The sequence below is a fragment of the Leucopleurus acutus genome (assembly GCF_964270905.1).
Source record: "Leucopleurus acutus genome assembly, chromosome: 17".
NCBI classification, from domain to species: Eukaryota; Metazoa; Chordata; class Mammalia; order Artiodactyla; family Delphinidae; genus Leucopleurus; species Leucopleurus acutus.
Window position 1 is genome coordinate 83,418,868 of NC_139159.1, and position 14,070 is coordinate 83,432,937.

Sequence of the window (14,070 nt, forward strand, 5' to 3'; positions counted from 1 at the left end):
CCCCCACGTTCCTCCGCGGCCCCATGCGGGTACCAAGTAACCAAGCAGCCCCTGCTGACCCCGGCGAATGCCCTCCTCCCGGCACTCAGGTCTCGGCCGCCAAGGCCCAGTGCCTCCGCACGGCCCGGGTGCTCGCCCTGAGCCGCGCCCGCGCCCCAACGGGACCCAATAAGCACAAGACCACTGTCAGACAGGAACGTTCAGGGCCAGCAGCATCTGCACCTTTATCCACAGGCTGGGCGGCTGGGCCCAAGATACCACCGAATCTCTCTATAAAACCCGGAGGAAACAAGGAGAAAGTGCAAGTCCAGGGAATGGGTCTAAGGTCACGCGGAGAGGTCACTGTTATCAAAACGCTCCTGGTCATACACTTCAGCCACCACCTTGCGGCCAGCAAACCAGCGCCCGTTGAGGGCCTGGATGGCCTTGTGAGTCTCAGAGGCTACGGAAAACTCCACAAAAATCTTGACAATGATCTCTGCATCCTCCTCCTCGCCCTGCTTCTCCTGGTAGATGATGACACGGTTGACAGCACCAAACTTGCCACACTCCTCGGTCACCTCCCCCTCCAGGTCGTCATCGATGTCCTTGGGGTCCACCATGTTGCGCAGAACCATCACTGTGGACTGTGGGGGGTGGGGGACAGCTGAGAGCTGTGGCTGGCTGCCCCACCCCGCCCCACCCCGCCCCGCCCCACCGGCCCCGGCTGCCCACCTCCTGCTTGCGGAGGAGCTTCTGCATCACCATGTGGCGGGCGCTGCTGCCAGAGATGCTCATGTGCTCCTGCTCACTCAGCATCTCTGGCCTCTCGGACTCAGGGAACAGCTCCTCCTCCTCCTTCTCTTTCTTGGGCTCCAGGAGACCGAGTGTCGGAGGGCTGGCCAGGATGGGGTTCACCACTCCCACAGAGGGGATGGTGACCGGAATGGGAGGCCGGGCCGGGGTCACACCTGCAGCAAACCCACCAGGTCCAGCAGTCACTCCCCCCGCCTCCACCATTCCCAGGAAGGAGCACAGCACCGCTGAGCATGGCTGAACTGCCCGGGGCACAGGGGACTAAGGAAGCTCATTAAGGGCAGCTGAAGGCATCAAGCCCAGAGGAGGGGGCAGGGGAAGGAGGGAAACCTCGACCCACCCAGGCTCACCTGTGATAACTCCCGGGGCCTGGGCAGCCATGACAGCCTGGGGTAGAGCCCCCAGGGGCTGGGCCAGAGTCAGGGCAGGGGACACCAGTCCAGGTGTGGCTAGAGTACCCAGTACCGCTGCTCCAGCCACTGCTTCCTGCAACCAAGGCCACTGTGCTTAGTCCCCGGTCTGGCCGCCTCCACTCAAGACCAAAGAGCCAGTCCGCACAGGATCGGGGGCCTGGTGCCCACCACCAAGCCCACACAATCCCACCTGCCCTTACCTGAGCCGTAATCTTGGCTGTGGCTGCAGCTGCGGCGACAGCAGCAGCAGGCGGGAGGCCTCCAGGTGTGGCAGGTGTAAGCAGGGGCATAGGGGGGGTGACAGCCTTGCCCACCCGCAAGTACTGGCCACCCAGGTCAAAAAGGTTCATGGAAGACACGGCATCCTGGGACGACTGGGCCTTCTCATATTCTGCAGAGCAGGAGTGGCAGTGAGCGCCGGCCACGGTGTCGGGTGGGCTTCACCGCCACCCCGCCTCCCCAAGCTCACCGATGAAGCCATAGCCCTTGTGCTTGCCAGTCGTGGGGTCCCGAGCCAGTGTGCAAGATTTGATCTTGCCGAAGGCCTCAAACACACTCTTGATGTCGTCGTCCGAGAGGTCCTGGTGCACAGAAGCCACGTAGATGCGGTTGAAGGCTCGCGCCTCCTCGGCCAGCTGGTCTATGATGGGCTGGGCCTGCCCTATGTTGCTGGGCCTGCCCACCTGGGGGAGAGGCAGGGATGAAGAGTGCCCAGTCAGCCTAGGCCGGGTCGCTGCAGGCTCCTGGAGGGGCTGCTCTGCATCTCGGGGGGACTGAACACCGCACACCCGTGCCACGTGCTGACCCCGAGGTCCACCCCCGGCCTCACCTTGATGTTCCTGCCTCCCAGCATCACGGAGTTCATCTGCTCCAAGGCCAGCTGGGCGGCCTCTGGGACCTCGTACTCCACAAATGCAAAGCCCTGGACGCAGGAACACGCTGTTAGGCCTGGAGAGCCCGGGGGTGGGGCGAGGCAGGGAAGATGGAACCTCACCTTGTGCTTCATGGTGACGGAGTCCCAGGACATGTCAATGCTCTTGATGGGTCCAAAGGGGGCAAAGGCCTGGCGAATGGTGTCCTCCCCCAGCTCGTAGTAGATGGAGCCCACGTAGACCCGGCACATGATGGCTAGTGCCCGCTGTCGCTGAGCTGCCATCTGGAGCAGGACACAAGGGGAGAGAGAGCCACTGGCTTGTGAGGGGGTGGTGGGAGGCTGGGCAGCCCATTCCCCTCCTGGCCCACCCACCCAGCTCCGCTTGGGGAGGGCTCCCCACACGGCAGCGTGGTACAGGCTCAGCCCCTGCAGTCAGGGTGGTGGGGGTCGGCAGGACCCCACCCCCAGGAAGGAAAGGCAGGCCTGGAGGCAGGAAACGAACGCACCCCGGCCCACCCAGGTCCCGGGCAGACTGACAGCGAAGCTGACAGGTGGTCGCAAGGCAGGGCCGCAAGCCCTCCAGTTTGGGGCCGGGCACCCAGGTGGGCTGAGAGGTCCTCCCAGGGTCCTGGCCGTGCACTCCGACAGAGAGGGAAGGGGGAGCCGCCAGGCTGCAGGGACCCACTGGTGTGGAGGCGAGAGAGGGGACAGAAGACAGGGCAGCTACCGCCCAGAAGAGACCCCGGGGAGGAGGGGAGGAGCCCAGACAGGGGCTCCCTGGAGAGAAGACGAACAGCAGCCGCTCGCGCAGGGCCCCAGAGCCTGAACCCTCACAAAAAAGGGCTGCTACTCCCCGGGAACATCAAGAGGTGGCAGAGCCGCCAAAAGGAGAAGCCCCTGGGCTCTGCTTGGGCAGACACACCGCCTCTACGCTGGGGCGAGCATGGCAGTTGTGCCGAGGGACCTCCCCATTCCCTCAAGGAGACAGTTCCCACCCTGCCACCTCACATATGACATGCCTGGTAGGGAGGGTCCTAGAGCCACACGCCATGGGCCACTGGGAGGAGCTGGGCCCAGGGAGGAGACCACAGGCCCAGGGCAGGCAAAGGAGACGGGGCCCTGGCTCTAGCCCCTCAACAGGGGAGCCCCACACCCTCACGAGGTTCCCCATAACCAGAGGCCAGCTTCTTTTAGATACATCAATTGGCCTAGAACAGGCCGGGCCCCCCGTCCCTCAAAAAGGGGCCTACAAATAAGGTCCACATCTCCCCCAGACTAGAATTCCCCCCCACAAATGGGACTCCCCTCCTCAAACTATACTCTCAACAAACAGGCCTCAGGCTCCCTGCTGAGACCAAGGACCCCCCCAAAAGTACAATTATGTCCCCTCTCGCACCAGGCGCCCCAGACATAAAACCAGCTGCCCCTCAGGTCAAAGTTTTCCAAGATAGGAGCTCGTCTCCTCTTCAGTGTGGGCTCCCCAACAGCAGGTGTGCCAAAAGCCCTCTCCCTGACCTGTCCCCACAGACAGACGCTTCCTAGAGAGGACACAGGGACTGTCTGGTCCTCGAGGTCAGGACTAGGTCTCCCCTGCGAGAGCAGCACACCCAGGGATGACCCCCAGAGAAGGCCACGTTTCCCCCTCGGACTCCCCAGAGGGGCCTGGCCTCCTCCTCAGCCTGCCTCTGGGGGATGGAGGGGCTTCTCCTTCCCAGACTCCTGCTGATAGCAGCCAGGGCTGTGGCCGCCGCCTCTGCCTGTCCCCTGTCCCCTCTGGCCGCCGCCTCTGCCTGTCCCCTGGCCGCGTGGCCTCCGCCCCTTGCTGACAGCCAGGCCCGAGGCCCAGTCCTCGTGCTTCCCTCTCTCATTTGCTTGGGTCCCCCCAGCCCCCCACCCCATCCATCCGTCCTCCCTCCAGGGTTTGATGGGGCCATGAGTTAAGACCCTTCTCTCCTCGGGGGCCTGACCCCAAGCCAGGAGCCCGAGCAGCCTGGAGACCGGCGGAGCTGGAGGCCCGGCGGTGCACCCCGTGTGTGCAGGCGGCATGGGTGCAGGCGGGCCTGGCGTGGGCAGCTACCCTCCTGGCCGGCTGCCCTCCGCAGTTACCTGGCCGGTTAGTTTTAAGGCGGGCCCTCAGAGCAGATGTAGGCCTCCCCAGGGGCGGTCCCGGGGTGGGTGCCCCCCACACCACTGGCCCCGCCACGCCTGGCGCTCTGTTGCGCTTGTCCCGAGCTGGCGGGCAGGGCCGGCTACGGGGAGCAAGGTCCCCAGCACGCGGGCCGCACTGCCCCCCTCTAGCCCTGACTAAGGACATGAGCCCCGGAAGAAGTGAGCATGTCTATTGACCGATTGCAAAGGTGAGAGAGGATCTCCAAAGCCCATTGTCACTGCTGCCATCTGAAAGACAGTAAAGACAGAGTTCAGTCTGTTGGAGCCGAGCAGTCTCCGCTCTCGTCACACCTCACGCAGACAGCGGCAAGGCCCGGAGTCCCCGCCCTGCCAGGAGGCCCGCCTGCCTTCCCACACTGCCGGCCAAGAGGCCAGCTGCCGGCACCTGCCCAGGGGGGCCTCAGAGCCCCAGGTGCCCCGCCCCGCAGCCTGGCTGGCGGGGCAGAAGGAAGGGGGAAGGAGGAGAAGGAGGAGAAGGAGGAGGGGGAGGAGGAGGAGGGAGGGGGAGGGGAGGAACGGATGGAGCACAGTGAAGAGCCAGGGCATCTCCTGGCAGCGTGAACATCTGAGGGGGAGGGGGGCAGGGGGCGGTGGGGGGGGGCTCGAGGCCCAGGCACCTGTCAGCCTCACCCTGTCCTCTTCCCCAGAGCCGAGGCAGCCTTTGGCCACAGGCCTAGAGCAGGGCCCTGTGGAGGCGTCCCCAGCCTGTCCTCTCAGTCCTGGGCCCCAAGCCGAGGACTGAACTCCCTGCAGGGGGGCCCGACTGCTCTTATCCGAGGCCATGGGGGTGGGGAGGAACATTCCTAGGGGCTGCAACACCAGCCATGCCGCCTGGGGGCACACGGGCTCAGGGCCACAGTCTGAAGTCCAAGAAGAGGAGCCGATTCGGGAGGGGCGGTGGGGCGCAGAGGAGGGTTGGGGGGGGCGTGGGTCAGGCTGGGCCACTCGTGCCCCAGGGAGGAACCCGGGCGTCCCAAGGAGTCCTTGAGAAACCGAGCAGCACGACACCTTGCGGGGACAGCCGCAGGCACAAGAGGAGGAAGAGAAGGCAGAGGAGGCGGTGGAGGGGCGGGGAGGGCAGCTCACCTGCAGGTTGGTGAGCTGCTGCTGCTGGTGGGCGATGGTCTGCTTCACCAGCACGCTCTTGATGCTCTGCTCCATGGCGTACTTCTTGGCCTGCGAGAGAAGGTGTTGAGGAGCACTGGGGGGCCTGGCCTGCGGGGAGATGGGCCTTCCCCCGCCAGCGGCTTCCCCCTGCCGCAGCGCCCCGGGCAGGACACACGCTCTCACCTTCTGGAGGGCCTCTTGCTGCTCAGGCGTCAGGGGAGGCAGTCCCAGCTTTGCGGCTGTGCTCTGCCCGTTCTCCATCTTGATGGAGTCTGTCCCCTGGTGATGGGGAGCAGGGAAGCCATTAAGGACAAGTTCAAGACCTCCCTCACACGGCCCCAGGAGCCCACCCCACCTCCTTCCCCGACAACCGCACGTGGCCTGCAGCTCAGCCCGCTCCCAGGGGCAGACACGTCCTCATACAGACTGTCTCCCACCTAGCCTGGACGTGGGTCTGCCCACCTGACACCCCTATGCCTGTCCCAGGCCGGTCTCCTCCAGGATCCACCGAGAGGACACACACCGAGGCAGACAGACACCTTGGGGGCCCTTGGCCAACCCAGAGCAGCTGCAGGACCCAGGCTTGCAGGAGTCACCCAGACAGGTACAAGTAGTGAGAGGGCCCAGCCCTCGTGGCATGCCTGACCCCAGAACCCCCGTCCCATGCTGCACAAGAGAGCCAGCCTCAGCTGTCCTCTAAGACAAGGGGAGGGGGCCAGGGCTCGCTGGAGGTCCTGGGACTCCTCACTCCCGGACCGCCTGGCACCCACACTTCCTCATGGCCCCAGCCACGGCCACAGACTCGGCTTCCCTGCTCGGGACGAGATCCAGGGGCCACTCAAAGAGCAAGTATGGGCAAGGGCTCCCTCCCAGCACAGCTCCAGGCGGTAACCCATCCCTGCACACTGTGCACACCGCCTGGAGAGCCCGGAGTTGTTCTCCCAGGCCACGGCAGCCCCAAGGAGGGCTCCAACCCACCTCCACCAAACTCCTCCCTGGGCTGTGCATAGGCACCCTGGCAAGAGAGGCCAGAAGCAGGCCAGCCACAGGGGGACAGAAGTGGACACCCACCAGCACCCTAGGCGAGCACAGGGAGGAGGAGACGCTTTGGTGGCGGTGGCGGTGTCCCAGCCTGCTGCAGACCACAGTGGATGCTACTAGGACTGTTTACATGCCCTCTACCAAAAGTCATTTCTAAGCTGTTTGCAGGGGGAAGAAAACAGTTGTGTAAGCTGGAAGAGAAGCACGGCCACCAGACCCAGAAGAGCACGTGTGTCGGGACTTAGAACACACCTGCCTATCCACCAGTTACTGGGTGGCCAGCAAGCGCTCCAGAGCGGGTATCTGCAGCACCCAGCATGAAGCCTCGGGAGGGACAGCAGAGAAGAGAGGCAGGTCGCCAGCACAGGAGTGACGAGCAAGGACAGAGGTACAAAGGGGGCAGGAAGGGGCTGGATGACCCAAACCCCAAGAACCACCATCCTGACCAGCTGGAGTGTGGGGTTTCCAGCACAGGGTCAAAGGGCAGGAAGCCCTGGAAGCCCCTCCCCTGGCGACCCAGTCTGGCCCCTGCGAGGCTGTCCTTCCCGCTGGCTCCAAGCCCAGTTCTCCTTAGTGCGAGAGAGGCCCGAGAGCCTGGGGCTATGACTCCAGAGCAGGCTGTCACCATGGTAACCAATGCTACCCCCTTTCAGCCCCTTAGAAACTTTTCAATCTCCTCTTTGTCTTGATAAACAAAAAGCCCTTCTACCAGCCAATGGCTGGCTAGACAGCCAGCCAGGGTCAGGGAGGGCTGGCTAGAGGGGCCCACCAGCTTCAGCCCCCCTAACTTCCTAGGGTCCAGGCTGCGTGCCATGGCCCTCCCCCCAGCGTGCTGGGGGCCCAGCCGAACAGCCCCCCAACACTCTGGACGCAGGCGCTGCCGTGGAGAAGCGTGAAGAACCTTCTTACCCGGCTCCCCCTCCCACACTCCCACCGGCTCTGCGACCAGAACTGGCCAAGATCTCCCACGCCTACCCTGAAGCCCTGCCCCGAGGCCGCCAGACTTGAACTTTGACTTACACACGGTTCTGCTTTCACGTTTTACTTAAGTCAGAGATCTGAAGTGAAACTGTATCTCTGGCTCTTAGCAATACCCTGCACGTTCGGGAACAACACGTTTGCCCTTCTGTATGACACTGACGTGAAGGGCTCCCACCAGCTGAGGTTCACACCCCACTTGACCACAGCCACCATCTGCCTGGTGTCTGAAGACACATGAGGCTTCAACCCACCACAGAAGCAGGGAGGACGCCAAGTAGAGGCAGGGAGGAGGAGGCTACAGCCAGGCTGGAGGCTGGGTGGCGAGCGAGAGGGCAGGACAGAGAAGAGTCCCTCGGGCTCCTCCCGCCCCACCCCCTGCCAGGTCTCTCTGGGCCCAGGGACGCGAAGGCAGGCAGGCAGGCAGGCGGGCGGGCGGGCGGGCGGGCGGGCAGGCGGGCCTGAGGGCGAGGATGCTTAAGGTCAGTACCTGTGAAGGTTTCCATTTGTCTCCCGCTGCCACCACTGCCGCCGCCGCCGCCGCCGCCACCGCCGCCGGCTCGGACCCCCCTCCTTGCTGGCCATTGACCTGCTGCAGGCAGGAAGGAGATGATGTGACGGACGTCCACAAGACCCAGCCACCCAGGCCCTCTCTTGTCTTTCCTGGTTAAGAGCTGAGCTCCGCACGGACCAGGAAGGGAGGCCGGTAGGGGCCCAGGAAGGAGCCAGCTGTGACATGGCCCCTGGACACTCCTGACACTGCCTCCCTGCACCTCACCCTGCCCACTCCTCCAGCACACCTGCAGCTGCCCAGAGCCCAGCACAAGGGGCTGGCCTGGCAGAAACCAGAGCAAATCTGTAGCAGCCCCGAGCTGGCAACGAGTCCCCAGAAAGAGACAGGGTAGAGAGCTGAGCTATGCTTCTGCCCCAGCCCAACAGAAGGCAGGAGTGGGTTGAGAGCTGCCCTCTGGCCACACAGCTGAGGTCCTAAAGATCACTTCCTTTCCTACTGGTAGGCTGGGCCAGGCCGGGCAGGACAAGATGACAAGGAGCGCAGATGGCCGTCTCCCTCCTGAGGCAGACAGAGGCACCTCTTCAGCACCCTGTCCACATGCCTGGGCCAGCCCACAGCTCGGCGTCAGCCCCAATGCCTTCAACAGTCTCTGGCCAAAAAGCCCCTGGGGCAGGTCCCAGGCCCCTCCTGAAGACAGCTCCGAGGAGGGCTGCCCTCTGAGTGGCAGGGCCGGGCAGGGTGTCTGCATGTATAAGCCTCCCTCCCCCAGCAAACTGTCCAGGGCTGTCTAACTTGGGGCAGATGAGAGCTTGGCCATGCCTAGAGGGGCCGAGAAGCACTGCCATGCAGAGCCAGCCCAATGGAAGGAGAAGCTCCCGACCCGGCTTAGAAGGGTGGCAGGCCAAGGGCAGGAGGTGGGCAACGTCACAGGGGAGAGGGTCTTAGTGGAGGCGCCCTGAGACTTCCCCACCTTCTCAGATGCCACACAGCAGGAACCCGCTCCCAGATCAAGGACGAGACCCACAGGTATCTTGAACACAGGCGACAGCCATGCCCACCCTCAAGGGTCCGTGCACAAACAAAGCCAAAGGCTGGGCCAACCTGGCCAGAGCATGTCTCAGGAGTTCCAGCCTCAAAGGAGAGACAGCAGCACAAACCTGACTGCACTGGAGACGTGGCCAGCGGGCACAGAAGCTGTGGCCGACCCAGCCTTGCTGCCTCCCTGGAACCCCTCTGAACTCGGCACCACTGCTGCTGAGAAACTGTGCCCCAGAGAGAGACAAAGGAAAGGGGGGACCTGCTGACACAGGTCCCACCCAGTGGGCACATGGCATCTGGGGACAGGGTTAGAGTCTGGCTTTGCCCCAAGTTCCCTGGCAGCCCCCAGAACACACCCAGAGCAGAGGCTGCCTCTTAAGACCCGCAGCAAGAGATCACTTCAGGTCTGGGGATCCAATCCAACCTTTAGACCCCTGTGAACAGAGTCAGCTTGAGGGCACACTTACAAACCACTCCCCCAAATTACTGTAATAGCCAACAAAGGAACCAGGACAGTGCTGAGATCAGAACCCAGCTCAGAAGAGACTTCCCAGGAAAATTCAGTTCACCAAGAACTCTAGGAAGGACATCCTACCTCCTACCTATTCATGGCAGAAACAGAGTTTCCAGTCCCACTGAGCCTAGGGTTCTGTTCTAAGCAGATGCTAAGAGAGCTTAAAGGAAACTGTCATTTATCATTGCAGCTAGCCCTATGCTGTCATCCTCTGGCAATGAATGAAGCATGCCCTGCAGTCACAAAGCCCCCACCCCACCCCCCACCAGGCAGCAGTGCCTTGAGGGGTGCGAATCCCCCTCTGGCACGTGTGTGTGTATGGTGGGGTGGGGTGCAGTGCTGCCCCATGATTCTGGGCCCCAAACCCCAGCACTGTCAATGATCAACAGCCCAAGGCAAAAGGATTATTTCCACTAGAAGAAAAGGAAAGGTACCTAATTACTTAACATCTCCAGGCTTCAGGCCAGTCAGGCCTGTCTCCTGGGGCCGGCAGGAAGATTCAGTGAGTGGCTCCACACAAAGTGCTTAAGGCAATCCATGTGCACGTGGCAAGCAATCCATAGGTTTCAAGGGTTATTAGTACTATCACAGCACCCAGAGTCAAGTGACCACAGCAGGGCCACTGCAGGACACTGCCTTCCTTCCGTTCAGTCCCCTTGACACGGTGCCATGCTGTCCACTGCATGGCCAGGCTCTGTGCAGGGCACTGCAGATGCAGCAAAACAAGACAAGAGGCATGGCAACCAGCACCTACGTGAGATCATTTCTGTAGTTAACAAGTGCTAAGAAGAACATCAAGCACAGGGTGGGAAGAGCGGGACTACGGGGCACGCTGGGCCCCAGCACGCAGGGAAGGCCTCTCTGGGAACTGACATGCAGGCTGGGACCCACAGAAAGAGCAAAAAAGCAACTGTGCCCCTGGGGAGGGGGGAGGGTCCCAGTGCTCCTGCCAGATGGAACCCAAGGATGATGGTCCCAAGTGGGAGTGAGTCCAAGTGTCAGAGGAAGGGGCTACGGCCCGTTTCTGCAGCCACCAGGTGGAAGGCACACCCACGTCAGAAGAGGCGCTTCTGTATCTTCCTGGGTCCTTCCTCAAGAGATCACGTGCCATTCCACTCCACCTCCCACAAGAGCTGAAGCCACAGCTTTGGACAGCAAACCAGCACTGCTCAGCATGCATGGACCGGAAGACAGACCAAGCTCTCAATATGCCCCAAAAGGACTGCAGGGAAACAGGTAACCCTTCTAGAAACCTATCCATTCAAAAGGTAGGAAAAGGAATGTGTTGGACCACAAGCTGGACTTCACTCCCACAAGTTGATGAGGGAAGCCTGGGCCTCTACAGTTTACATACACCTATTAGCATACACGTATTAACCTCTTGAAAGGAGTCAGACGCTCAGTGAAGACCCTTATTGAAAACCCCAGCTTACAGGGTTTAGACTCAGTGCCCCTGTCCACCTCTACTATGACACCACCTGTGTCTGGCCCTGTGCCACAGCAGAGCTGAGTCCCCCTGAGCAAGGCTGAGGCATGGTGTTGACGCAGGTCTGTGGACGCCTGGGGACGTGACTCTCACTGGCCTCTCCTGCTCCTACACCTTCCCAGTTTTGGTGGCCTCCAAGCCTCCACCTTCACCTCTTTTCTAACGTCTCTCTCACAAAGGTAGTTGCTCTCGTGGCTTCAACAGGAAGCGGCTCATGGCAGAAAGAGGACAGTGAAGTTAGCTAGGCCTGACAGTCACACACTGGGCCCCCCTCATAGCCTGGGGCCTCTCTCTCACTGGGGGTCAGTTTCTTCCCCAGTGCAACAGGTTCGGCCCCCTCTCTGGGCATCAGCCCCCAGCTGAGAGCATGGCCAAGGCAGTCTAAGTACACCCCCTGACCCTGAGATATCTCCCCTATCAGTCCAGCCTCCATCTACCTGCAAATGCTGCCTTCTTAGACACACCTCACCACATCAGTCTGAGTACAGGTCGGGGGAGAGTGGCAGGTAAAGAAAGGGATGTACCGTGTGAAGGGTCCCAGAGGGGAGTCAGTCGCACAAGCCTGAGAGGAAGAAGAGTGAAAGGAGATTTCACCACGGAAGTGCTGTGTGAGGAGGGGTTGTCCATCTATGCTAACTGCTCCATGTGGCTGAAGGATGAGACCACTAAGCAGGGCAGGAGGGGTTCCTTCCTCTATGTGCCCGCACCCCCCTAGCACTTCACGCACCCTGGGTGGGAACTGGTCTCCAGTGCCCACCAGACCCCGGAAAAGGGCAAGACTGCCTCTGGTTCCCCACTGTTCCCCCAAGTCCTCGCACAGCGCTTGGGACAATGTGATCGCTCAGGAAACATGCAATGAGACCACGTCTTCCCTTCCTGAGTGGGGCTAGCAGGACGGAGTCCCTGTTGGCTGGAAACCTCTTCCCCGCTGAGCATCAGCGAAGAGCAGATCCACAGCTGGGTGCGCAAGAAGCCAAGGCCTCCCTCCTCACCAGGCCCGATCGCTTCCCACAGACGCCCGCACGCCCAATGGCCCCTTTCACACTAGCGGGAGGAGAAACGCCACGGTTCCAGGAGCCCCGCCTTCAAGTCGGGGACACAGGCGCACCCCGTCGACAGAAGGGGACGACCGCCGCCGGGGCCCGACCGGCCTCACCGCCAAGGGACCCGGCTCGGGGCGCGGCACGGCCCCCAACTGCGCCCCGGGTCCCCACCGTGCCAGGCCCTCCCGCGCCGGCCCCCGGAAGCTGCAATCTGCGGGCCGGAAGCTGCGGCCGCAGGCCGGCCCCCGCCTCGCGCCCGCCCCGCCCCCGCCTCGCGCGACCAAAGGACGCGGGAGCTCGCGCGGGGCCCCGGAGCGATCGCCACATCCCCAGGGGACCCTCGGCGCCCTGGCCGGGCCGACAACCCGCTCCCGCCATCTGAGCGGCGGCCCGCGGTCACGGGGTGCTCACTTACTAGAGCTATGGTCGCCGTCGCCATCTTGCGCCCGTCGCGGCCGCCGCGCGCGCGCCGCACGCTTCGGCTCCTCCCGCGGTCTCGCGCGATCTGGGTGCCGGCGGAGAAACTCTCAAGAGGACGGAACTCTCGCGATTAAGGCCTTTCCCCCCCCCCCCACCGGCGACGTGGAAGGAAAAAGGAGCGCGCTTCCGGTGAGGGGAGAAACAGTTAACGCTCCGGGAGGGGCGGGTAGAAGGGGCGGGGCCAGGGGTGTCGGGGGCGCGCGCGCTGCCGCCCGGCCTCCGCTCGCCGCCAGCCCCGCCCTCCGCCGGCCTCCGTGCGTCCCAGTCCCACCCCTCGCTTCGTCCCGTGCCGCCCTCCGGCCTCTGCTCGGTTTTCTGCCTGCTTTGCAGGAAAACCCGAGGCAGGTCACAGACGGCCCGATCCTCTCCAGGGCTGCGGTTAAAAGCAGTGACAAAGAATCGCTGTATTTCGGACTCAGATTTCGAGTTGCATCTTTGCATCATAATATCTCCGAATGCGCCTACCAATGCATAGTGTGCTGTCACCTAATGGCCGCATTTTCTCTTTCCTACTGATCCATGAAACAGTGCATCTTTCGCACTGATGGCGTCGTAGAGTCACTGACATACAGTCGGTAGAACTGCAACCCAAGAGACAGGCTTCTGAACCAATCCCGTGGGAAGGGTATGCACTCAGAGTCCCCTTAGTTCTGAACTGTTTTTTAAAGGCTCCAGGTGTCCATCCCTGGTGTTGAACTGCCCTGGACGTTTGCTGCATGCCCACCCAGTCCCAAGACCCTCACTCAGTGAGGCTCAGGCCCTGAAGTTGTCAGCTTAGCAACTTCAGCCTGCCTGAGGCAGCAAGGTGTCTTCCCCAACTAGGCAGGTCTCTTCTCCATCCTGGGAGAGTTTGACATGAAATACAGACACCCCTGGTTAAACCCAACAATATTTGCCTCATCTCCCTTCCCTCTAAAATGATAGGAAAAGGATTTTTATAAAGGAAGCAACCCATGAAGACAAAGGGGTGGAATGTTGTGGAGCTGAAGAAAGGTGGACAGCGGCATCTGCTTTCGCATCTTGGAGGTCGGGGTCCAGGAGATCGTTCACGCAAGTGCGACTGTGAAAAGGAAGAGACTCCAGGGCTCAGCCCCTACCGGCAGTGGCTGGGAGGTGAGCTCCAGCAGAGGCGCTCTCGGTTGGGTTGGCCATCGGGGGCAGGGTCCTGTTCTGAAAGTGGGGGAATACGTGAGATTCCCGCCTTTCTGCCACCTCCACCCCTGGCTCCGAGTCCGGCCCCAAGCATGTGGCACCCACAATCCTCAGAGAGAAGAGCTCATCTCTGCAGTAGCTCCCAACACAGAAGAAAAGCCTGGCAGTTGGGAGGTGGTCAGGAGAATGGCCTGGCTCGATCCTTGATCTCAAAGCTCACCAGGCAATAGGCCCCAGCCACTAAGATTAAATGCAACTGGGCAACCCAGGATCACCAGACAGCTGAGGGAGAGGAAAAAACAAAAAAGCAAAAGGAAAAGGGACTCAGAAGGAACACAGCCAATAAAGCGAGCAGAAGAAGGAGGAAAAAAGGAAAGCTAAAACCGTATCCTCAGAGATATTAGAGAGGCTGTTGCGTCTGAAAACATGAACAAGAGGCTGGAAAGAAAGAACATTCAGCAAACGA

General features: G+C 61.9%; 1 protein-coding gene across 4 annotated transcripts; it reads right to left on the reverse strand.

The window, feature by feature from the left end:
- Window positions 1-205: 205 nt before the first annotated feature.
- Window positions 206-12,514, reverse strand: PUF60 (poly(U) binding splicing factor 60). 4 transcript variants are annotated; one of them, XM_082859050.1, is made up of 12 exons: window positions 12,388-12,514; window positions 7,868-7,969; window positions 5,542-5,637; window positions 5,338-5,427; window positions 4,429-4,479; window positions 2,203-2,364; window positions 2,038-2,130; window positions 1,678-1,891; window positions 1,409-1,599; window positions 1,146-1,281; window positions 715-950; window positions 206-626 (listed from the first exon to the last, which is right to left on the reverse strand). In XM_082859050.1, exons 1-12 carry the CDS (start codon window positions 12,409-12,411, stop codon window positions 327-329), a joined length of 1,695 nt encoding a protein of 564 aa, XP_082715176.1. In that variant the 5' UTR covers window positions 12,412-12,514; the 3' UTR covers window positions 206-326. The 4 variants fall into 4 exon arrangements, with proteins under 4 accessions (XP_082715176.1, XP_082715177.1, XP_082715178.1 ...); XM_082859051.1 differs by lacking the exon at window positions 4,429-4,479; XM_082859052.1 differs by lacking the exon at window positions 7,868-7,969 and having other exon boundaries at window positions 12,388-12,467.
- Between the last annotated feature and the right edge of the window lie 1,556 nt (window positions 12,515-14,070).

Excerpts from the sequence above, each read along its gene's own strand:
- PUF60 (XM_082859050.1), bottom strand. The coding sequence starts at position 12,411 with ATGGCGACGGCGACCATAGCTCTA. Across the intron at positions 5,638-7,867 it reads ACAAATGGAAACCTTCACAG|GGGACAGACTCCATCAAGAT; the intron begins GTACTGACCTTA and ends CCCCATCACCAG. Across the intron at positions 4,480-5,337 it reads AGCAGCTCACCAACCTGCAG|ATGGCAGCAGTGACAATGGG; the intron begins GTGAGCTGCCCT and ends ACTGTCTTTCAG.